This window comes from Arvicola amphibius, chromosome 3 (assembly GCF_903992535.2).
Source record: "Arvicola amphibius chromosome 3, mArvAmp1.2, whole genome shotgun sequence".
NCBI lineage: Eukaryota > Metazoa > Chordata > Mammalia > Rodentia > Cricetidae > Arvicola > Arvicola amphibius.
In genome coordinates this window covers 21,773,993-21,798,930 of record NC_052049.1, presented here as the reverse complement: position 1 = coordinate 21,798,930, position 24,938 = coordinate 21,773,993, and the positions used below count along the sequence as shown (strand labels likewise).

The 24,938-nt window shown below is 46.0% G+C and overlaps 1 protein-coding gene across 1 annotated transcript in view; it reads right to left on the bottom strand.

Annotated features, from left to right (window-relative positions):
- Nucleotides 1-16,481, bottom strand: part of Pdzd2 (PDZ domain containing 2) — a 101,746-nt gene extending 85,265 nt beyond the window's left edge. Inside the window, exons 1-4 of the mRNA XM_042054674.1 lie at nucleotides 16,451-16,481; nucleotides 15,365-15,419; nucleotides 13,061-13,562; nucleotides 660-802 (exon numbers count right to left, since the gene is read on the bottom strand). Coding sequence (XP_041910608.1) covers nucleotides 660-802; nucleotides 13,061-13,562; nucleotides 15,365-15,419; nucleotides 16,451-16,481 — 731 coding nt within the window. The remainder of the gene's footprint in view (nucleotides 1-659; nucleotides 803-13,060; nucleotides 13,563-15,364; nucleotides 15,420-16,450) is intronic.
- Nucleotides 16,482-24,938: the final 8,457 nt, after the last annotated feature.

Here is a 24,938-nt window from a genome sequence, read left to right as displayed (position 1 = left end):
ATTAAAAAAAAAAAACACACTTTTAAGGACCTTTTAAGTTACATGTGGAAGATTCACATTTCTCTTTCCCCTTCCTCGTGTGCAATAGAGACATGTGAGTGCAAGACGTGTGTGTGTGTGTGTGTGTGTGAGAGAGAGAGAGAGAGAGAGAGAGAGAGAGGAGAGAGGAGGAGAGAGAGAGAGGAGAGAGGAGAGGAGAGGAGAGAGAGAGAGAGAGAGAAACTCTGACAGATCTGGAACATTTGCATGGTGGCCACATTTTGAGCCAGTACCACTTTCCTGAGTCATCAGTCATAGACTCATGGGACTTCAGTGGCATTTTCTTGATAAATCACCACATGTTACCACAGTGACTGCCAGCGTTCCAAGGGTTAGGCTGAGCAAGTAATCTAAAAGGGAGTGCAGAGAAACCAAATCTGCTCCACGGTTTAAAATATCCTGAAGCACCCTCCCTAACGAGCCGCTTCCTATGCTCAGAGATGTGTTCTGTTAGAGCCGCTCTTGTCTGTTTCCCTCCTGAGCTCCCACGTATGTTTGCGAACTGTAATTACCAGAGCTTTGATCAAGCGATCAAGCGAAAGGCACAAGCACCGGGCACCGGAGGGAAGGGGGAGGAGGGAGGAGAGAGGCAGAGGGATGGGGGAGAGTTATCTAGTCACCTGTGAGCGGCACCTCCTTCCTTCACTTGGGTGACAACGATAGCGTGAGGTGAGCGCTTTGATCCTCGGCCTCCACTAACCTGAATTCCCAGCCCATCTGATTCTTTGAGCAGCTCCATCTTCCATATCCGGCCAACTTCCTCCTTGGAAGAAAAAGGGAGCATGTGTGAAGGACGTTGACAGACACACAGCCCTGACATGGGAAGTGGCCCTGTCACATCGGGCCAAGCACCTATCGCTTGCCACCAGACAGCACAAGTCAGCTCAGAAGAAAAGGCCTCCGCTGGCTCACCCAAAAAGTCTGGCTGTCAGTGCTGTCCCATAGAACTTTCTAGAATAATAAAAATGTTCTGTCCGTGTCTTTCTGTAGGGAGTCATGGTCCATATGTGACCATGGAGTGTTTGAAAATGTGTGGTGGCAGCCACGTATCGAATCTTTAATTTCAGTGAACTGGTTAAGTAGCCATCCCACTTACTGGCTCTGACATTATACATCCCCCATCAGGTGTCCTGTGGGTAACACATCTTCCACTTAGGACGCAGGTGCCACCGTGTCTACAAACAATGGTTTACTCTGCGGTCCTTTTACTTCTGTACAGCTGCCAAGATGTGCAGGAAGGTGGGAGGGCAAGAGCTCAGCTCAGACTTGGGTACCAGGAAACCTCAAGTAGTTTGCAGGATTCCCTGCCACCCAATACGTAAATAACTTTCCTTGCCTCTAAGGTGAGAGTCATTATTAATTTTTCAAGGTTTGTCATTCGGTGTTCAATGAAACATCCATGGAAACTGGTAAGACTGAGCAGACAGATGCATGACAGATGTTGGCAGGGAACCCTAAACTCCTTGGTGTCCATCCCTCATCAGAGATGCGTGGGACCAAAAGGCCTTCAGACTGCTTTGCATTTTGGAATATTTACACATGCATAATGAGACATTTGGGGTTGGAGTCCAAAGTTAAACACGAAATTCCTTTGCTTCATAAATACCTTGTGTAGACTAAAGGTAATATCATTTCATATTTTTGGTAAGACTTGTCATCTTGACTGTGTGACCCATCACACAAAGATCACAAGGTGAAACTGCTCACTTATGGTGTCGCAGTAGCTTTTGGATTTTAAGAGTATTTTGGATTTTTGATGTTCAGATCAGAATCACTTAACCAATCATGTAAAAACAACCAACCCTGTAAGAACAAATAAAACTGAAGCTTACACTTCTTTAAAACACATACATGAGAAACCCAGGCAGAAAATTCATGAATTTAATACTGAATGTTCGTCAACAGGGCAGTTGACAGCATTGATTTGCATGCTACTTAATCATGACAGCGTGCTTGAACCCGTATCAAAATCTGTCCTTTATCCAAGGCTGATACCTTAAGCCCTCTTGTTGCTTGGAGCTTTTTAGCTTTGGTTTATTCTCCGCTGGAATTCCTGCTTCATGCTAAAGGTGTGAACATGCTTCCTACAAAATGTTTACATTCTTTGAGAGACTGCAATGTTCAGAGAAATTAAATCATAAAATCTTAAAAAAGGTTCAAAGTCTGTGTGTGTGTGTCTGTGTGTACATGTATGTGAGTGCCCACAGAGACCAGAAGAAGGCATCAACCCCCCTGGACTGAGTGCCAGGCTGTTGTAAACTGCCTGATGTGGGTTCTGGAAACTGAACTATGGTCCTCTTAACCACTGCACAATCTCTCTAGACTATTAACACCTTTAAAAGCATTTCTTAAAGTTTAGGCTCAGCTCTGTATTTTTATTATTATTATTATTATTATCATCATCATTACTATCATCATCATCATCACCAGCACTAGTGTTATGTCATGAGTCACAGCACACTCCCCAGCATCTGCCTTTGTAATCCATCACGAAGGAGTTCCGTGGAACCACTAGGATCCTGTACAAACAAAGCTCTCACCCCCCTCTCCCCCCAGGAAGCAGGCAACCTGCCCACGAGAGCTGCTTACAAAACAGAAAGAATGTGAAGCATTCAGAAAACCTGAAATACACACTGTCAGAAACTGAAAAGAGACTGCATGAATAGTAAAAGACCCAGACGTTGAACACCCACTGATGTGCAGCAGGGCAGAGACCTGGTGGGCCCTGCACTTGTGTACGGTGCTGCTCGGTGGGGCGCCGCCATTCCAGCAGTGCGGTGGTGCCAGCTGTGTCCTCCATCCGCTGACCACAGGCAAATGCAGCCTGTCTGGCCAAATGCAACTTCAGAAGTCACCGGCTTACCACCGTAGTTCATGAACTTGTCAACGGGCCCCGTCCCATCCAATCGCCTTGCTCTGAATGTCACAGTTTTGGTTTGCTGCCTCTGACCTCTGGAACACCTTCCTCTTCTCCATTCAGAAACACTCTCTTTGGCCTCCACCTCTCTCACAGCCCCACTGTTTCCAAAAGTCATCCTGGGGAACCAGAGCAACTGCCAAGGTAGCAGCTTGCAATAGCTCCAACACAGGAGGCCCCATGTCCTAGCACACATCGTTGGGAAGAACTGATTCAGGAGGCGCTGGTCAGCTTCTATGCTGGTCAGCTGTGTCTCCCAGGCCAACATCCAAACAGCCCTCTTGGTGGCCTCCCTGGGCTCTAGAGTAAACAGTGGCTTTCCTTCCCCCACTCCCCACCCTCAAGTTCTAGCAGACACTGTTCCTTCTCCCCCAGCCAAGGCAATCTGTGGCTCTCCTTTCAAAGCAATGGGGCCCATTACTGGAGTAATGAACTCAGAAGAAAACGCATTTGGCTTTAGCCCAGAGTAGTAAAAATATGTATCTACCCATTATTAGTTCACATCTTTTTCCTATCTTGTCCTTGCATTAGGAGAATTATGTAGGTATGGTTCACAGAACGGATGATACTAGACTTGTTCCTCATTTTAAAATGCTTTAAAAGGTAGGACCCATGTTTTAAAAAAAAACAAGCATATGAATCTGTGTCCACAGAGATTGAATAGGGGCCTAAATATGTTCTCTGACAGTTTTATGAAGAACACTCATGTGCTCTATAAGCTCCTGAACCCAACACACACAGCTAGATGAAAACACACCAGAGGGTCAGGGGTGGCCCAGCAGGTGAAAGGGCTTGCTACGTAAGCCCAGTGTTGGATCCCTGGAACCCATGTTTAAGAAACCAGACATGGAGGCATGCATGTGCAATTCCAGGACTCTTGGGGTGAGGTGAGAGGCAGAAGTAGGAGACTCAGCTGGAGGCTCATGTGCCAGTCAACCTGAAGTAGTCAGTGCAGAGACAAGAGAAACCCCGCCTCAAAGCAACGAGGAGGCAAGGACTCCCTCCCCAGAAGTGGTCATCTGACCTCCACATGCATAGTGTGGCACAAGTGCCTGCCTACACACACACACACACACACACACACATACATAAATGCTTCACAAGTTATAAACCACTTCAACTAGTCTAGATAAAACCAGACTTCTTTGCCAGGTGGTGGTGGTGCATGCCTTTAATCCCAGCACTCAGGAGGCAGAGGGCAGGTGGATCTCTGTGAGTTCGAGGTCATCCTGGTCTACAGATCTAGTTCCAGGACAGGCTCCCTTAAACAAACATCACACTATTTCCAACTCCTTGCTTACAGCTGCACTCTGGTATCCAATTCAGACCTCAGCAGGGTCAAAGCCAGACTCCTCCCCTCCTACGCCTAGATTTCCTGGCTCAGGAGGAAAGGGCCATCCATCTGCCTGAGATGCAGAGGACATGTCAGCACCAACTCCATGTGTGATCTTCATCATTTCCCACATCCGAACCGCATGAGAGATCTGTAGGGCCCTACTTCCAAAATAGATCCCATACCTACCTTCTCACATCCCCCACCTCTTCCCAAAGCCACCAGTGTCTCTGGTTGGAGTGACAAGCCTGCCTCAAGTCTCTTCATTTACCAATCTGTTCTGCAGGGATCCAGGTCATGATACTCCCTGCTCATACTCCTCCAGGGCTTAACCTAGCCATGGCCTGGGAACAAGTCCCTGTTGTGGGAACAACACTGTGTTGGGCACCCACCTTCCATAGGGCACTTTACATTGGTAAACTGTCATGGGTTGTTTGAGCCTGTTGAGGAGCTTGTTCTTGAAGGGGGCTTGTACCACCCTATTTCAGAGCCAAGTTCGTCTCAGAGTGTCTTCTATGGTACCTTGTCTGGGGATGGGATGACTACCCTAACGCCATAACCGGGAAGGCAAAACAGCACAAGGGTGAAAACTGTGTCCTTGAGGATAGCTAGAAGATGAACCAATTCCAAAGAAAACATTTATGTTGTCTACCCATGGGGTATAATTGCCTACAGTAGGAAGGGGAAGCTGGAAGGTCAGCCATTAGAAGCTCCATCATGAAGAGAAAGTTCAGTCAAGACCCCAGCCAAGGGTCTCAATGTCCCTAGTCAGTTTCTGCTGGACACTGTGAACTCCAGATTTGATGGCGTTATCTCTATATGTTGCCATTTATTCTTGTTCTTGGAAGTCTCACTGGAGGGGCCAATAATCTCCTTGGCATTCTCTCTATTGGGAACTCCAGCTGGCTGCTTTAAAGGGGCTTCTCCATCTGATTTTTGCTGGATGTTCCGAGTTCACAGTTTAATGATGTTTTGTTAGCTCTCTATCTAATTTGCTATGTGCTCTTTGACTCGGGCTGGCTATATGCTTTATCAGCTTGCTCAGTGAAAAGGACTGTGGTCATCATAGATCATCCTCTGGATTGTACAGAACACCTTTATAAGCTAGCCCGGTCTAACCTGGGTCCTCTCCTAGGGCCCTTTCGCATTCCTGGAATATCCTATTGCCCCTGCTGTTGGCAGCTGCTTTTGCTGATTCTTCTGAGACCTTCTTGTAGGCTGTTTTTCCATGATACACCTCAGCTCACATACCACCTCTTCAGGGAGCTTGTCTTCAGGGAGCTTGTCTTTGCGACACCTGATATCAACTATCCCAGTGGGTGACAGGCCCTACCATCTCCCTCTTCCCCTTGGTTTAGTTGACTAATGGTACTTGTCATTATCTGGTATTCTATACATATCTTTATTGCTTATAGCTCCTTCTACACTATAAATGCCACTGAGACGGAAATCTGGTTTAGCTTACTTACCAAATGGAATTGCTAGCAACTAGAACAGAATATTCCATAAGTGTAGAGGAATTAACCATCTAGAGTGCTTATCCACAATCCTATGGTTCTCTGGGCACCACCAAGATAAACATTAAGAGGTTCTTCCAGAAGGGAGACCTGTGTGTTTGCCAATAATCAGCACGTGGACACAGACCTAGCTGTAGAGACAACTGAATTCCAAGACAGGCCCTGTCTAGACAGATGGCTTGGCTATTAGTTTTCTATTACAATGACTTAAAGGGCAATGATGCTCTGAGTTCATGGAGAAAAAAGCCAAACAATGAAAAACAGGCTGCTGTGGACTTCTGTCCTAATGTCAGAGCGCTAGCCTTTCCTGTGACCCACGACTACTGTGTGAGTTCACACATGCCGTGCTTTCGCTGAAGCCAGCATGGGGATTATTTACTAAAACAGGGCGACACATTAGAGAGCTCCCATGCAGCATTTAAATGGCCTCATTTCTACTGGAAGCCAAAATAGCCTTTTACAACAGCATCTTTGCCCCAAATGTGAGAAGACACATCATCGAAACAGAATTTCACTGCAGTTAATGTCTTGGCCCGCACTGCAAACCTATTCTGAGACCATTTGTTTATCCCCTTCTTATTTAGGATGATCAGTAAGAAATAAAAAATGTGTGATCACAGTGTCAGGGCTTAAAGTCCCTTAGTCATCAGACCACAGTGTTCAGCGTAAAGGCAAGAAAACAGCCCAGAGAAAAGCCAAGGAAGCTTTGGAGGTCACAGAGATGTGGAACTGGGGCTAGAAACCATGGTTCCATCTTATCTTGGTGTCCCTGGGCATCTTCTTTAACAAGAATGATGTGGGATTCCCCTCTGTATGCTATGAATATGTTTTATTACCATTGGTTTCAGCCAATGACTTAGCAGAGCAAAGCCAGGCAGGAAATCTGAACAGAGTTATATATAGAGAGTAGGCAGAGTCAAGAAGATGCAATGTAGTTGCCAAAGGAGGCAAATGCCATGTAGCTGCCCAAGAAGTAAGAGATAACAACAAACCATGACCTTTGTGGTAAAATATAAAATATAAATGGGTTAATTTAAGATGTAAGAGCTAGCTAGAAATATGCCTGAGACATGGGCCAAATAGTGTTGTAATTTATATAGCTTCTGTGTGATTATTTGGGTCTGGATGGCCAGGAATGAACGAGCGGCCTCCCCTTACATCAGGATATACAGAGCACTTTGTGTACAAGGCCCTGAGCTAGAACTGGAGACAGGAAGACATATAACTCTCCATCCTTCAGAAGTAAATAGAAACATGGGGATACCACAACCTAAACAGTCACTGGGATATGGTGAATTGTCATGTGCCAATGGGCAGGCGGTGGGACAATGCAGGAGCCCAGGGTGAAGTGGTCTGATGAAAAGCAGGTTGCCAGAAGGCCACAGAGGTCTCTTGCAGGGATGCATGTGGATGCTTGATGTCCCAGGAAGGTGGAAACTAAGAGCCAGAGGAAGGAGGAAGAGACATCTGGCAGAGTACAGCATCTATAATGGCTTGAAAGCCAACACCTCCATTGAAAATCCTAGCCAGACTGGTGGTGGCAAGGCGCACTAAGAAGCCCTGGATAGTTCTGGCACAGGCCTGGCCCTAGGAAAACTGCGGGGCCAGGAGCTTGGAATTTCCAGTCACACCCATCCTCTAGGGAGGGTTGGAAGCTTGAGTCGACAAAGATGCACACTTTCAAGGTGAAGCCTCTGTGCAAGGTGAAGATCTTGTGTGTGGGCCTTGAAGTGTCTCTGGCTTGGGGAATGCTTGCGTCCATGCCCTAGGACTAGGTGCGCCTGCTCCCACCGGAACAGAAACTCTTGTGTTGGGGGGTGGAACATTGGACCTCACTTCTTCAGTTGGCTATATATATGTAAATCCTTTATCATATTTTTTAAAATCCAGTAAATATATGTCATATATATTTATACATTATATTTTATGTATCCATATAACACAATGTTAATAATGCAATGTTATATTGTATCATATATTTTATAATATATAAATATAATTAATATATTATAACACATGAGCTATTATAATGTATGTTATAGTATATGTAATATAATATATAATTATATTATAAAATCTAGTTATATATATACATATACATACATGCTCACAAAAACAACGAGTCTGAGGCATAAAGTTAAGTATGGAATCAGAGAATAAGAGCCTTGAATGATATATGTATATATTTGGACATTGCTATGAACTCACCCAAAGGGCTTAACTATATATCTCATGTGTAGGTGTATACATGCACACGTGTGATAATGAGCAACTTGGTTTTCTCTTCAGAAAGGTCTCTCAAGCATACAGTGGGTGACTGGGAGGAGAGTGGCCGAGGGGTCGTATGTAGGAGACGACATTTGACACCTCCAGAACTCATGAGCCCTGGCAGTGGGGATATAAAGTAGCTGGGCTGTGAGGACGTCAAGGAAACCAGTGCTGACAGGACTTGGCAACGGGGTGGACATGGTGGAAGGGAGGGAGGGCAGCATCTCAGTAGACTTTACCAAGAGGGCTTCCCTAGTCTGTTCAGTGACCAACAGGGACGTCCCAAACAAATCAGAACAAGCCGTCACCTGAGCTTGGTTCAGACCAAGCCAGACTGGAACGCTGGGGTGGATCTCATGGTTCAGGAAAGGCTTGCATTGAATCTCAGGCAGAAGCTGAAATATCTGCTCTGGGGTCATACTGCAGGCAGTTGGTGTAAAGTAGGAGGAGGAGAAAGGAGAAGATTCAGACCGGGGCTTTTGAGAGAGGACTACAAAAGGATAACAGGCTCCCCAGTGATACTGGGGGCTCCCTAAGAGGATCTTCTTTAGGCTGTCCTTGGTCAGTGCACATCAGTGGCCATATGGGTGATGGCCCACCCTTTCCTGCAGATGCAACTCTGGGGCACCTGCCTGAGCTCCCACATTAAAGGAGAAGGGCTGACACTGTATAGAGTAAATAATGATTACTGGGGTCACACATTATAACTCACTGTGCCCACAGACACTCACAATAGTCATGGGCAAACTGGCTGGCCTGGGAGAATTTCCATCTCCCTGCCTCTGGATGTATGCATTTTTGCATTTTACAAAGACCCATTCTAGGTAAACAGACATAGGCAACTATCTTCTTGAATGGCGTGGCTCTGTAAAGTTATCCTGAACTTATTTGTACTTGGGTATTCTTGTATTTTAGAAGACAGGCCCAAGGTTTTCATTTTAAAAAGAATAATCTGTTTATATATGTATTATTTGAGTTACAATTTTATATAAACATACCAATTTTAGTATTTATGTATTTGTTTGTTTTTTTTTTTTGAGACAGTTTTGTTGTGTAGCCTTGACTGTCCTGCAACTTGCTCTGTAGATCAGGCTGGCCTCAAACTCGAAGATCCACCCACCTCTGCCTCCCGAATGCTGGGATTAAAGGAGTGAGCCACCACTGCCCGGTATAATCATATCAATTTTTAAAATAAAATATTTGGTTGCTGGAGAAGTGACTGAGCAGTTAAGGATGCTTAGTGCTCTTACAAAGAAACTGGGTTTGGTTCCTGGCACCCACATAGCTACAGGGGATCTCAACACCCTCTTCCGGCCTCTGAGGGCTCCTGCATGCACGTGATATACAACTCACACAGGCTCACACAGATACACATGAAAATATCTTTTGTTTTAAAAGGAAAGTATTTGCAGCAGGGCATGGTGGGTCCCTGTCACCTCAGCACTGGAGATGCTGAGGCAGGTCTTAGGAGTTCATGGCCAGCCTGAGCTATGTAGTACCAGGCTACCCAGAGGTGGGTAACAAGTCCTGTTTCCAAAAGCAAAACAAAATTGTTAAAAGGAAATGAATTTCCTATTGCTCTGCTAAGAGAGCACAGAGTGGGAAAGCAATGACTTGGGATTTATTTTAATGTAGTATTTTCTTAGAATAAATAAGTCTATAAAAAAGAAGAACCTGCCAAACAAAATGGTCTGACCGGGCACTGTAGGCCTTTCCTGTAACTTATTAAGTCTCCATGGATGTATTAAATCATTAGTAAAGCAGAAACGGAATTACACTGACATGTCAACGCTCCTATTATTCAAGACGGAATGGAATTCCCCTCCCCAAAGACTTAAGAGGTAAGTAGCTATTTTCTGGAAATTCCATTTTAGCATGACCTTGGTCTCAACTGTGCTGGAGGAAAAATAAAAAACCCACTCGCTGCAGCCCAAGAACCCAGTCAGTCTTCACGAAGGGCTATGTGCCAAGGGTTGCTGATGTGGATTCGGGGAGCTTTGAGTAAAGAACTCATCAGCAAATGCTCCAGCAAAGAAACTTCTGGGTTGGTGGGTGGTAGCAAAATCCCTGAAGCCCATTCTCACTTTCCAACGTCCACAGTCTGACCGGAGTCAACTGTCAGTCTGTGCATTATGAAACCGTAGAAAAATCCCCAATTGCAGATGACAGATCTTTCCTTCTAGAAAAAAAATGTGGCTTTGAACAATTGTCCCATATGGCTGAGGGGATGATGGTGCAGTGGGTAAAGGCACTGACAACCTGAGTTCAGGCCTGGACCACGACATGGTGGGAGGAACGAACTATCTCCTTGAAACTGCCCTCTGTCCTTGACCGTGCGTAGTGGCAGGCATAGCTCCCACCGCAAATAAAAATGTGCAAAATGTAATTTTAAAAAATGTTCCTAATAGTAATAGATTAGAATTTGCATTTTGAGTTTGCGTGTTTGTTTGTTTGTTTATTTATTTATTTATTTATTTATTTAGGTTTTTCGAGACAGGGTTTCTCTGCAGTTTTAGAGCCTGTCCTGGAGCTAGCTCTTGTAGACCAGGCTGGTCTCGAACTCACAGAGATCCACCTTCCTCTGCCTCCTGAGTGCTGGGATTAAAGGCGTGCGCCACCATCGCCCGGCTAGAATTTGCATTTTGAAAAGATTTTTTTTTTTTAAGTCTTTAAACCTTCTGGGTCATTTTACCTTGAGCTCCAAAAGCAGGCAAGAGAGACTGTGGCATACGGAGTCTTCACAGTCTAATCCAGAAATTCAATTTAATCTCTCTCTCTCTCTCTCTCTCTCTCTCTCTCAATTAAAGTGAGTGGGGATGGGAGATTTTCTATAAGTTTGGTGTTTTTTTTTTTTCATTTTTCTTCTTTACAAATCATCCCCAATTATTCCCATCCTGTCCAGGACATTAAAACCATTTTTTTTAAAAGACTGAAATTCAACCTCCTTTGGCACCCAGACCCTTGAAACGATCCAGGAAGCCAACACGATCCACCTGGAAGTTTTCATCATTGGCACTCTGTGGAGACACAGTCTAATCCCCATGGGGGAAAAGACCATTGAGTGAGAGCATCCAGAACACTAGTGCTCTTAGTGCTGGGGTGGCATATTTTATATTCTTGTTTAATCTCTAGACCTCTTAGGGGAGCCCCATAAAATGAACAGAAGCATTGACGGTTTTTTCTCATCTGTTCCTCCATCCGGCCACAGGGAATGCTGCCTCTGTCCAAGGCTTTCTGTGGATGAGAGAGTGGTCATTTGTTCTGAATCCTGCCTTAGCATCCAGGCACGCCTGGCCCCGCCCCCTGGGGGACCTGGCAGTCACCCCACATGCAGGGCAGGCAGTACCCTGTCCCTTTAAAAGGCAGAACTCTGCCTACTTTTCTCTGTTCCTTCTCTTCCTCTCTTTCTCTGCATTTTTCTGTCTCTCTCTCCCCCTTCCCTTTCTCTTTCCTCATTTCCTTCCCTTCCCCCAATAAAATTCCCTACGTAAACTGTGTGCATGGCGTGTTTGGTGGTTTGGACCCACCTGCTAAGGTCTAATCTCGTGCAGAATCATAACAAAACTATAGAAGTAACTGCACCAAACAGCCATATGAATCCCATTTGCTCCCAGGGCTCGTTTCCTCAGCACCTAAACACAACTCTTCCACACCTCTTTTCCACGTCTTTCACCCCCCCCCCAGGTGTTTTCCCAGTCAGAGCAGCCAGTCAGCACCTACTCAGGAAACTATCGCTTCCATAGCACCCTCTGCCAAGAGGGTTCATGTCACAGGCATGTCCGCCCCACAGAAATGTAACTCCTAAGAAAGGACCCCCGTGGAGACAACCTGAGATGGAAGTTCACCCACCCCAGTCCCGTTCTCGCTTCTGTAAGGACTGATCTCAGCAGTGACAGAGAATGCACTCAGATGAGATTTCGGTAAGATGCTTGTGTGTCCCTGGAATTTACCAGTGTAATAACATGATCTCATAAAAATAGCGCCGGCTTTGAACTGTTAAAAATAAATGCAGATGCTTCCCCATGCCGGCCGCCCTTCCTGTATCACGCTGAGCCTGGGACACTCGCATTATCATCTGCCACCAGGAATCTTTGGCCTTGAAGTAGCAATTTCTCTGTGACAGTCGTGATGGATAACCAGGAAGCGCAATGCTTTATCCGGGCCTCAGGCTCAGATGTTAGCACACAAGGCTTCAATTTTCCACTTAGGATCACTTCACCGGCTCCTTAAGTGGGATAAGACAACTTGAACTTCTGTTGTTGGTAAGGCTCTGATCATTTATCTCGATGAGTTTGTTGCCTTCTAAGTACAAGGCTATCTTAGGTCTATTTTTTTTTTTAAAAAAAGTTGAAAAGCAATTTCAACAATATTTATGTTAAACTTCAGATTCTAGGACCAAGGAAATAACTGCTTGTTATAACATATACTACATTATATAGTATATATAATATAATAACAGTAAACGCTTGCCTTACAAGCATGAGGACACAATTTCAATGCCCGAAATCCATATAAAAATCGGGACATGGTAGCATGTTGGAGAATGGGAGTTAGGTGGATTCCAGGGCTTGTCGTCCACTCAGCTTAACCTGTCTGGTGAGATTCAGGCTGCTGAAAGTCACAAGGTGGAGGGCACCTGAGGACTGATACCTTTCATTGTCCTCTAGCCTCCACACACGCGTTCATATGTGCACATATATGTACATGTAGCCCCACACACTTGTTCATATGTGTACATGTGTGTACACGCAGCCTCCACATGTGTTCATATGTGTACATGTGGCCTCCACATGTGTTCTATGTGTACATGTATGTGTATGTTCGTGTAGCCTCCTCACACGTACTCATATGTGCACATGTAACCACATACCAAAAGATGGACAGACAGACAGGCAGGCATGTATGCATGCACGCATGCATGTATGTTCAGAAAAAAAGGAGAAAAAAACAAAAGAGATCAGATTCAAGGCTCCAACTGCACCTTACCCGAGCCAGGCAGTCACTTGACTGGAAGTCTGTCTTGCCAGTCTTTGAGGAACGGCGTTTGTCATTGCTGGTGTCCAGAGGAGCTTCTGTATTTGGAATTTTGAGTTCTGCCCCTCTGTCCCCTTCTGAGCTCTCCAGATGGGGTCCAGCCGCATCCTTGAGAGAATGCGGGCCACTCTCTAGCTCAAAGGCATGGCCGTTTCCGAGTTCGGGGTCTGTGCTGTTCTCTAACTCAGAATTGGGGTCATCGGTCACATCACAGCTGCTGCTGCTCTTGGGTTCTTCAGGGGCCTTGTTGATAGGGGGTCTGGAAATGACCCCAAACTTTCTTGTTCTTTTCCCCTTTTTGGAAGTTTGGTCACCCAGCTCCAAGGTAGGTGTCTCTCCGGGTTCCGAGCTATTGCCGCCATTGCCATTGTAAGTCAGGTGGGCTTTGTGCTTGAAGCGCCGCAGCATGATCAGGTAGATGAAGCCGCCATTCCAGCACTGTTCAGCCAGGTAACTGTAACACACAGACACGCGCAGTTAGATGCCAGCCCTTCCTGGACACAGTGCCAGCATCCAGCTAGGACCTGGTGACCGAACTCCTGGCCAGGGGACTGAGGCACTATACCTTACCATATCCCATTGCTGATACGGAAATTATCCCCAATAACTCAAGCAAACAGAAGATCTCACAGACTAGAAACTTCTAATTTATCTCTCCTAGAATCAAGAGCCTAAGCTGGGTTTTTCTACAACAGAGTAAATCCCAACATAGTATTTAAAAACTAAGATTCTTTTTATGTTGTTTGTTTTGCAGTGCTGATGAATGAATCCAGTGCCTCGTGTGTGCTAGGCAAGCACTCTACCTCTGGGCTCTACCTCCAGTCCCTAAAAAAAGAAAAAAATATTCTTGGAGGCTGGAGAGATGGCTCTGCAGTTAAGAGCACTGGCTGCTCTCGGAGGACCCAGGTTCAATCTAGGACCTACACGGCAGCTCACAACTCTAACTCCCATTATGGGGATCTGACACCCTCACACACACACACATGCAGGCAAAGCACCGGTGCACATAAAAATAAAAAGTCAATAAAAAGAAAATTCTTGTAGGAGAAGTAAAGTCTACTATTCCTTAGCATAACAGGGCAACCATAGTTGACAACATTTAGTTGTATGTTTCCAAAGTAGCCAGGAGAGGGTTTTGAGCGTTCCAAAAGAAAAGACCAATCCTGGAGGTGACGGGTGCCAGTTACCTTGATCCGATCATTATGATGTGTATTTGAAAATCCCACTTTATATCCTGCAGATATACATGATTATGCATATTTAAGCAGGCAAAGAGACTGAACCAAAAGATATCCTCCACTATGTAACAATCTCTTGCACTGGAGTTACACAGCACTCCCATCTGTGTGCAGCTGATGGGGATACAATCCCCAAAGAAAAGAACAGATAAGGGGGGGCTGGCTGGAGAGATAGCTCGGTGGTCAAGAGCACTTGTTGGTTGTGCAGAAGGACTGGGTTCAGTTCCCAGCACCAGCTGGTGCCCACAACCATCTGCAGCTCCAGTTCCAGGGAAGCCAATGATGTTCTGACTTCTCAAGGCACAAGGCATGTATAGGGCCCACATACATACAGATGGAAAGAACACTGATACACATCAAAAATAAAATAGATTGAAAAAAAGATATAAAACAGGCTGGAGAGAGTATGAGTTCTGATTTTAGACTGAGAAGGAACTCTTCAGTTCGGTAAGAACTGCCAGCAGCAGATGCGCTAAGAACAGGCCCAACGCTGAACATGGACGTGGCATTCACGTGTTGCTTGCTAAGGAAGCACTGGCAGCCACGTGTGGGTTTTTCTTGATATTGGCTCTAGTTTGGGCTTCTCATAGCATCCATGGACTGCCTTTCCAGGGCATCACATTTAGAGGAGAAAAAGACATCGGACAAGGACAAAAAAAGATATCGGAAACCACCAACCAGGACAGTTGGAGGAGTAGGGACCCCCGAAAGAGAGAAGGAGGGTCATAGCTAGTCACCTTTCTTTCGGCACATAAGAAGACATGAAGGCAATAGAACTGAGAGAATGCATGCAAAGTGCAATGCAGTATCTACCCCAGAGCTTCAAGACTACGGAGAAAGGAAGTAAGGGACTGTTGGTATTCAGGATCTCAGATCATTAGAGCTACAGTAAAGACTTCCTCAAAGTCAGGAAGTGAAGACACGCTGGACCCGCCACTCCCCAAGAAGATAGATATGTACAGACTCCCCAAAGATCCTGGGGAAATGCCTATATCGCTGGGAACCTCCTACACATCACCGGTTCCCAAACAGAGTGTCAGCAACTTCATACACCCAACCTGCTTCTGGCCTTCCTACGCATACAAAAACAAGACAGACAAAACAAAAAAAGAAGGTCCGGAGGCTATGTGGCCTCCATCCTCAGTAAGCGAGAAGAGAAAGAGGCTTCAGAAGCGCACAAAGCCACCTGCTTTTCTCCCCAGGCAGTGCTGACTCCTAAGAAGAGGATTGTGGGTAAGCAGACATTAAGATGCCCTTCTGTGATTTTTGTCACCAGGAAAAATCAGATGGGAAAGCTGAGCAGTCAGCATGTGGAAAGGAGGGCGGGCCATCTTCCCTGTCATCTCACCGTGAGCTTCCATGTCAGCAACATGCTGGTGACAGAAAGGGAAGACGTAGTGACTGGATTGCTAGGAATATGCTCTAGTCCAGTCGGAAGGATCTCCACACCAAATAGTCAGATCAGTGCCATGGGACTGGGGATATGCACTCTCTCTTTCCCATAGACTCTCTCTCTCTCTCCCTCCCTCTCTCTCCCTCCCTCCCCCCCCCCCTCTCTCTCTCTCTCTCTCACACACACACACACACACACTCACTCTTCTCGTGTGTGTATGTGGGATAGATGCTCTATACACAGATATTTTCTCTAGCACCAAAAAGGCCGCCCCATTGTTTTGAAGTACAAGGCCTATAGTATTGTTCTCCATACGTGTTCTAATGGATCTCGTGGGTGCTCCAAGAACCTTGGAAGGTGCCCCTTACGGAGACGACATTTGACTTGTCTACAGGGTCCACGCTGGGCAAAACTACAAAGCCAAAAATAGTTTATCTCCAGTTTTGCCCCATCTCTGCTTTCTTCTGGCTTCCTGGCAATAAATAGCACTTTGACACTGTACAGGAACTATGAGACGGTTTGTTTTATCCCTTCCTGGACTCTGGATCTCACAAGGTCATATCAAAGACAATGAGTAATTAATTTAATTATGGCCCCCATAATAAGCCAGTGAGAAAGACACTTTTGCTCGGGAGTCATTTCCTTAGAATTCTTAAGTCACTCTGCATCTATCAGACCCGTATTCTTGGTCTATGCATCCAAACGACTTACCTAGTCTCTCCAACACTTTCCCGTAATTCATGCACTTAAGCCCCTTGTATGTTTAGTAGAATTCTTAACTAGCATTAGAGGTGTTGTGTGCCTGCGTAGGTGTGCATGTGTGTGCATGTGGAGTTGTGTACGCATGTGTTTGTGTGCATGTGAAGGACATGAAGGACCAAGGACAGACAACCTTGGGTGTCCTTCCTCAGGTGCTGTCCAGCCTTCTCCCCCCCAACACAAGATGTCTCACCAGCTTGGTCCTTACCGTGAAGGCTGGGTGGGCAGTGAGGCCTCTCTGCCCGGCCCTGGGATTACACAGTGTGTGTCACCATGCCTGACAATTTTCTTTGCCTTGTACTGATGTCCTCCTGGCTGTGCAGCAGTCCTTTACCGACCTAGCTATCTTTCCACCTCCAGCCTTAGAAACCTTACACTGAACTTCCAAATCAGCGGGTCTTGGCTTTGGGCTGTTTGAACAGAACTCTGAGCCCTGGCTATTCCTCAAAGAAAGGGGTTTATCTTGGCTTAGGACACTAAAGGCTGGGGAGTTAGTTTGGGTGGGCACGTCTCACAGGGGCCTTGAGCTGCTTTAACTCAGGGCAGAAGGAAGAAGGGCAAGTGATTGCATCCAGGAAGCAGGGTTGGGGGGACAGCAAGGGACGGGGCAGTTTATAGCAGTCAGCTCTGGAGGTAACCTGTCCAGTCCCATGAGAATAAACAGTCAGCGACAGAGGCCTGAATACACTCACAATTCAAGCCCCTTCTACCAGACATCAAGCAGGGCCGGGAGGGGCGACCAGCCTCGGCCCGAGCTTTGCGAGGAACACACTGTGGTGCTGGAGCTGAGAAAGGATGAACTGGACACAATGAGTGGTGTCTGAAATAGATTTCCTCTCCACAAAAAGGCCTACGGTTTTCCAGGCACTTCTCTATGATAGTGTCTTGATTCTCTACTCCCCAAATTTAGATTTTTCCTTTGGCAAACAAAATTATGAATTCAATTAAAATTCTACTTTAACTTTCCTAGGATGACTTTAAAATGAAGGCTAACATATCTGATAATGAGGATTTATTATATTTTATTTGATTTTATTGTGTGTAGCTGGTTGGTGCTGGTGCACACCTTTAATCTCAGCACTTAGGAGGCAGAGGCAGGCAGATCTCTGTGAGTTTGAGTCCAGCCTGGTCTACAGAGATAGTTCAGGACAGAGAGTGTTACATAAAGAAACCCTGTCTTAAAAAACAAAAACAACAAAGAAAGTGAGTGTGTACGTATGCATCTGTATGTGAGCATGTCTATGCATGTGTGTACATGTGCATCTGTACGTGAGCGTGTCTATGCATGTGTGTACGTGTGCATCTGTACGTGAGCGTGTCTGTGCAGGTGTGTATGTGTGTATCTGTGTGTGAGTGTGTCTGTGCAGGTGTGTACGTGTGCATCTGTGTGTGTGTGTCTGTGCAGGTGTGTACGTGTGCATCTGTATGTGAGCATGTCTGTGCATGTGTGTACGTGTGCATCTGTATGTGAGCGTGTCTGTGTATGTGTGTACGTGTGCATCTGTATGTGAGCATGTCCGTGCAGGTGTGTATGTGTGCATCTGTGTGTGAGCGTGTCTGTGCAGGTGTGCATCTGTATGTGAGCGTGTCTGTGCAGGTGTGTATCTGTATGTGAGCGTGTCTGTGCAGGTGTGTGGCTGCAGGTGCCAGTGGAGGGCAGAAGAGGGCACCAGACACCCCCTGGAGATGGAGTTATGGGCAGTTGGGCCCTCTTGACATGGGTGCTTTAAGAGCAGCACATCTCTGTTCCCCTTGGACCAAGGTTCTGATTCTAGAACTTTCCATTTTTATTCTTTTTCTGTAGTCCTCTGCTCATTCCCTGTCCCACACAGGTGTCTTACCCAGACTGAAGTTTGGAAGATCTCTGTCCCCGACACCCTGTTCTCTTCTGGAGTCTACGCTCTCTGGTGGCTGGGACTGTGGAATGAGGGGTCAGGTCGGAGAGCAGACACTTTAATAAAGGTGCCTGAAGTTTCAACAATAAATATAAGGAAGTACAGGGTAAGAAAAGGGCAAATTCAGGTAGAAACTGGAAGTCCAAAGTCACACATTGTCCAACCATCTCCTGTCCAAGAGCCTGGAGATAGTGATATAATCGGGACATTTTGATGATTGTACTATCAAAAGGAACAATCTCCAGGTGCCTTCGAAAATCATGTTAGATATTTGGTGACTATGAGCTTACACATATGCGTGCACACATATGCGCGTACACACACACACAAACACACGCACGCACACACACAAACAGGCACACACTCACCAGATTAGGCTCTAACAGCTACTCTAACCTTGGACAAATGGAGATCAACTGTTTTTGTCCATGGTTGTCTTTCTCCTGAGAAGTAATGGAGGTTGGTCTGTCATCTTATGGGTATTTGGACTCCGAGGTTGTTTAGGCGTTTTGAAGAAATGTGGGTTGGAAGGAAATGTTAAATACATGGAGATTAATGTCCCAGGGAAGATTTGGCTGGGAAACAGAGGGAGGCAAGTTCAGACGGATCCACAGAGGGGACAGGACCCAGTTGGCTGTGGGAGCCTGCCTTAGGTGCTGTCTCCCAGACAGCTTGAGTTTGAGGGACAAGACTCACCAATTCCACAACTTTCTCTAAGAAAATCTGTCAGCATCACACATTTAATAAGTAAAAATTATGTGTTAGCTATGGGTGGGGGTGTGTGCTACCCATGGGGAACTAGGGCTTGGGGAGATGGTGGAGATGCGCCAATACTCTGGCTACGGTGATCTAGATTTATCTATGGAGAATGTATTCCAAGACCTCCCCAGGGATGCTCGATGAAGAGACAGTACCCACTCTACAGACTGTTGTTTTCTCTACGTACATATTTTCAGGCTTTCACATAAGGCTTCTCTTTGGCACCTCTGAATTGTCATTAATTCTGGTCTGGTGCTTTTCGGTTACAATTAAGGAAAACAGGGGTTATCTGAGCACACTCAATTGGTTAGCATGACAGTTGACCTACTAACCAAGTCAGCTAAATGACTAGCAAGTTGGCAGTAGAGACAGCATGGTCACCCTGGACGAAGGGATGGTACCCATCCTGGGTGAAGCAGAGCGGGATTGCTCAAGAGTCCCTCATGCTGCTGAAAACGGTGCACAATTAAAAATTGTGAGTCATTTCTGAAACTGGCGAGAGACCACGAGTACCACAAACATCAATAAACGAGACTGGCTACCAATAGACTAAGAATTTGTGTACTATTATTCCCGTGGACAGTGAACTGTCTGTCATCCTTGACCCGGAAGCCTCCTCTCTTTTGTCGTCATTCATGAGCCTCCTGCAGGCTCACCAGTGTCCCACCAGTTGGGCAAAACCATAGTTCTTCACTGACAGCAGAAGGCGGCACAGAATAGCTGGTTGATAATTGGTTTTGTTCCTAACACCAGGCTTATAAAAGTGCAACATCTTAAGGGCACCAGTGACTAGAAATGCAAACCAATGTGTATCCAGAGTCTAGGCAATATGCAATGTTTACAGCATCCTGATTAAACCCGGGGTGTCAGTCTTGCGGACAGTCTTGAGACATTTCTGTCTCTCAGCACTGAATGTAATCATCTTTACTGTGTCAGCTCTGTCTCCTGCAACAACCTCTGAGACAATTCTGCCATCCCTTCCACACTGAAGCGGACTATGTGCTCTTTATATTCCCTTGGAAGATCTTCTAGAAATAAAGGGGTGGGGTGGGGGCACTGCCGAGAAACAACTAGAAGAAAGTGGGCAAGTCCTTTGATGAGGCAGATGAGAAAATCATCTTGATTTCCATGCGTCAAGGTCTTCACTGGCCTTTGTCTCGGTCGTTTACATCTCAAAGAAATGGGGTTGATTTCCCGACCTCTCCAGCTAATTCTAACTCAGAAACCGGGTGTATCCGTGACTCCAGTCAACTTCTCAAGAGAGAAATGGAAGCCTGGCCCATTCTAGTACATTCTAGCACATTCGTGAGCTCCCATGAAGACTGCTTTCCTCAAAGGGTCTCATGCAGCCTGCAGTCCTGAGGGGTTACATCCTATGCTAGTTCCTAAGCTTTCCTTCCACAAAGGATGTTGCCCCTATCTTCCCTTCTATCAATCCCCGGATAACTAAATTTTTAAGAGAGAACATCTAATTTATATTCTGGCATAGAGCCACCTCCCATCCCATCCCCCAATGGTGAGGACGAGTCCCATACTCCCCTGCCGCATCTCCCAAATCCCTCCTACAGTAAAGCTTCTGGAAGCCCTGGGATGGAAGGCCATACATACTTCCCCTCTCTTCTCTGCTGTCCCCAAACCAGCCACAGCCGACGATGCACAACCAGCAGATGTCCACAGTGTCCCTCTCCCTTCCTCAGGGCTAACTGAGAGAAGATGCAACTGCACAAGCCCGTGTGTCTCAGGGGCCATACGAGGCTTCTCACATGCTAATTCAGACATTGACGAAATGTCTGCACCCTCTGGCTCCCCGACTTTCAAGTGGATCCAGACCCATCTTGAAACAATTTCTCCAGCTTGCCTCTATCCTTCCAGGGTCCGTTCCATGGGTTTGGCCTGAGTCTGCCCTCTGTGTGTGCCAAGCCTGCTTTCACTTATGTCAAAACAGCTTCCATCAAAACTGTGGGCTCCTTTCTAGAATAGCTTTCACTGTTTTGAAGTCAGAAAAGATACTAAAAGAAAGAGCAAGGCCACTCTCCCCACCTACATGTTCTGGCCGATGTCCCGCCTAATTCTAAATCCTTTCTACACATATAGAACCTTCCTTTTCCTTTTTTATTTCTTCTCTGGCAGGCACAACTAGGCTGACAGGACCCATAATCTACTAAGGCTCATGCAGATGGACTGCCAGCTTGTAATCCTCCTCCCTGGGGTAAAGGGTGCTACTATGAAGCTGGAAGAAATGCAGGATCCTTTCCCTGTGGGCCATCCATCTTTGCAATCCATTAGGACTCTTGCTGGTTTAGGGGCCTCTGATGACAAGAAAGCCAAGTCAACAGAACTCTGGCCTAGAAAAATAGACAAAACACGCCTTTCCAGCTGTGGGGAGAGCGATGGTAAACTCTGGGCATCCACCGAGGAGCTGGAACTGAGTTCTGACAGTGTGCGCTCCTGGAGGCCTCCGGTTCAGATAAATGCCTTTGCATTTTCCCTCTTTATCAGGATTTTTAAAGTAAGTGCATGTGAAACACAAAGAAGAAAGAAAATGGCAGGATGTGCGGGGACAAATGTTAAAGATGCAAAGCTTGTTTTTAACTGTTGGCATTAGAAGTGCTCCATAGTACATTCCATAGAAACAGGGGGCAGGGACCAGTACTGGTTAGCAGCAAACTGCATGCCATGTTCCATCTATGAACACAGAACCTCAGGTCATCCTAAGATGACACATCAGGTAAAAACCATGACTCACTTTTCCAACGCAAGAAAGCCAAAGCTTGGTAAGATTAACAGGGCCATTGAGCCAGGATTCAAATCCTAGGTGGTATTCCAAAGAAACTGGAAACAAACTTGGGATTCATGGCGACGCTTGTTTGAAATATGTACATATCAGGTTTGAAAACAGGAAGAGGGCTGCCAACTTCTAACAGGCAGAGGCCTCGACGCATCACCAGGAATTCCATTTCAGTGGTAAGTAAACACCCCAACTATGTCTCACACCCATAAACAAGGGCTGGAGGGGAAGCAAGGGGCATTTTCAGGCAGGCCCGCTTGGCAGGGAGGAGATAAAGTAGTTCCTTAGGGTGTGGGCGGAAGTGGCCAACTTCTTCATTTCATCTCTGAGTAATGAGCTTGCATTAGTCTCTAAGGATGCAGGAAAAATGGAGGTGATGTTTGTTCAACTTATTTAAAAAAATCAAAGCACTAAGGAGCCATTCTGGTCAGCAGAGGTGGAGCAAAATGGCGAATTCAAGACACCTCTGGAATGCTGGCCTCTGCCAGGGACACATTGCTGTCAGGAATTCTCCCCTCTAGTGAGGGAATGTGGTCTTTTACTCCATAGCTACTGCCTCTTGTGGATTCACATGGATGATAGCATGTTGTCACAAAAGATGGGCTAAGAAGGGACAGGCAAATTCCCAGGCTATGTGACTCATAGAGCTGCACCACGTAGGTCTCTTTCAGGTGGGAGCATGCTGATGACCAGCATGGGCCACGACCTCTGGCGGTGAACTCCTCAGGTCGACATTACTCTGGTAATTCTTGGCCAATGACTGGGTAAAGTGGGGCATGGGTCTTTTGTCAGTCCTGTGCCACCTCCTGGCCCGTGCCATCTTTGTCTCTCACTGGGCTGAGAGACCTCAGGTCAGATCAGGCATACTGGCTCCCCTCCTCCATCTGCCCTGCTTCTTTCTTCTCAGGGTTTGTTCTCACTAACAGTTCACACCCTTACCTCCAGCCAATCAGCACCAGCTTCCTGGAGAACCCGCGTGTTGTAATCAGAATCACAGGGCAGCTTCCCCAAAGCAGGAATTGGAAAGCAAGAGTATGAGAGAAGGACTCAGCTAATCTGAGCACAGAAGCAGCCAGTAAGGTGGCTTTCTAAAACTTATAACGAGTCCACTCTTAACCCAGGAGCTGTTGGCAGCAGACGGATTCTGTGGGAGGAAGAGTCACGTATCTTCAGAGGGTGGCTACTGCTGGCTGCCCATATCCCACACTCAGAGACTTATGAGTAGCCCGGAATGGACTGGACTCAGTGGGTTGTATTTTAAAGACTTATTTTATGTGCATGGATAATTTGCTTGTATGTATGTCTATACCACATGTGTACCTAAGGCCCATGTAGGCTGAAAGAGGGTATTGGAGCCTCTGGAACTTACAGATGGCTGTGAGTCACTATATGGGTGATGGGAATTTAACTCAGGTCCTCTGGGAGAGCAGCAAGTCCTCTTAACTGCTGGGTGGGAAGGAGTTGGGGGTAGTAGATAAAGTTAAGATAAACTGTACACATGTACAGTAACTGCAAAGAATAAAAAAGAAAAGTTTGGAAAATGTAAAAATTCAGAAAGTAAAACTAGTCTATTACTTAACAAAATTAGTGTATATATGATTTATATATGGATGGGTCTCACAGTGACATTTCTATATATACATGCATTATTGTGTTTGACTGTATTTCCCCTTCCAACTACCCTATCTTACATCCCACCCTCATATACCCTAATCCTGTTTTAATATCCCAACTACTACTTTCTGATTTGTTTAAAATAAAAAAAAAAACAAACAGATGCCATGTTTCAGTGAAAACAGACAACACTCGTGTTTGGTGTACTTTGTGTGCTATGACGGTCTTCAGTTCTATCCATTTTCCTGAAAATGTCACAATCCATTTTTCGTTATGTCTGATATTCCACTGTGAATATGCACCATGCTCTCTGCACAGGCTGCTGCATCAGCCTATTGTCAATGGTGCTGCAAAGAATGTGCATGTACAGTTTCCTCCCGCGGGTAGATTCCCAGGAGTAGGATAGCTGGGCATGAAGAGAACCCCCTGCCTCCTGGTTTCCAACACTGTATAAAGGTTCCTTCCCCCTGCAACCTCAGCAGTTAGCAGAGGCGTTTTTGAGAAGTTGGATCAATGCCATTCACAAAAATTTCCTTCACTGCTTCGTAGCCAGAAAAAACCAAGAGCAAAGGGCTGCTTGTGACTGGACTATACTCCGACAGAGCTGGAGAAGCTGGGACTACAACCACATGGTAAATAGCTTACCCAGCATATATGAAACCCCAGATTCGATCCCCAGAACCACAGAAAATGTTGACGTTATGAGAATTCGTTTAAATAAAACATCTGGAGCAAGATGGCCCTTGGCTCGGTTCTCAGCAATGTCACTTGGGTCCTTGAGCAAGACCTTAACCTAGAGACCAACTTCATAGTGTTTAGCAATGGGGACGTTAGACTACTAAACTGGACGATGAACAGGATGGCTGCATTCTAGCCTAGCACATTAAATGCCAATAAACAACCCTTCCCCTTAGAAATGTGCTAGATAATTACAAGTCAACAAGTTGTCTGCTATTTCTGTACAGGTGGGAACCTTCCAGAAGATTTGATAGTAAGAACTGGGCAAAGGAGATTAACTACGTCTCAGGAAAGGGGTGTCTGGAGAAATAAAGCTCACCCGGGCAGATAGTGTCAAGTGGGTTGCAAGCCTAGAGTCTTAAAGAGGCAAATGCAACCTTGACAATATGCTTAAAGTCCAGAAGTCGTAAGGCCTCATGAATCCTGGTCACTGTGCTCAGAATGACAGGGTGGTGTGCGCACACATCAGTGGGTGGTCAGTGCAGACAACAGCACAGAGGATAGCTAGTCCCAGGCTTTGCTCTTTGCCAGAGAGAGATGAGAGCGACTAACAGTGGCCTTTGGTTTTGCTTCCATGTCCATCTGGCCAGAGGTTGGTTCCCTAACTTTCAGAGCAACCACAAGTGTTCTGGCCTCACTTGAACTC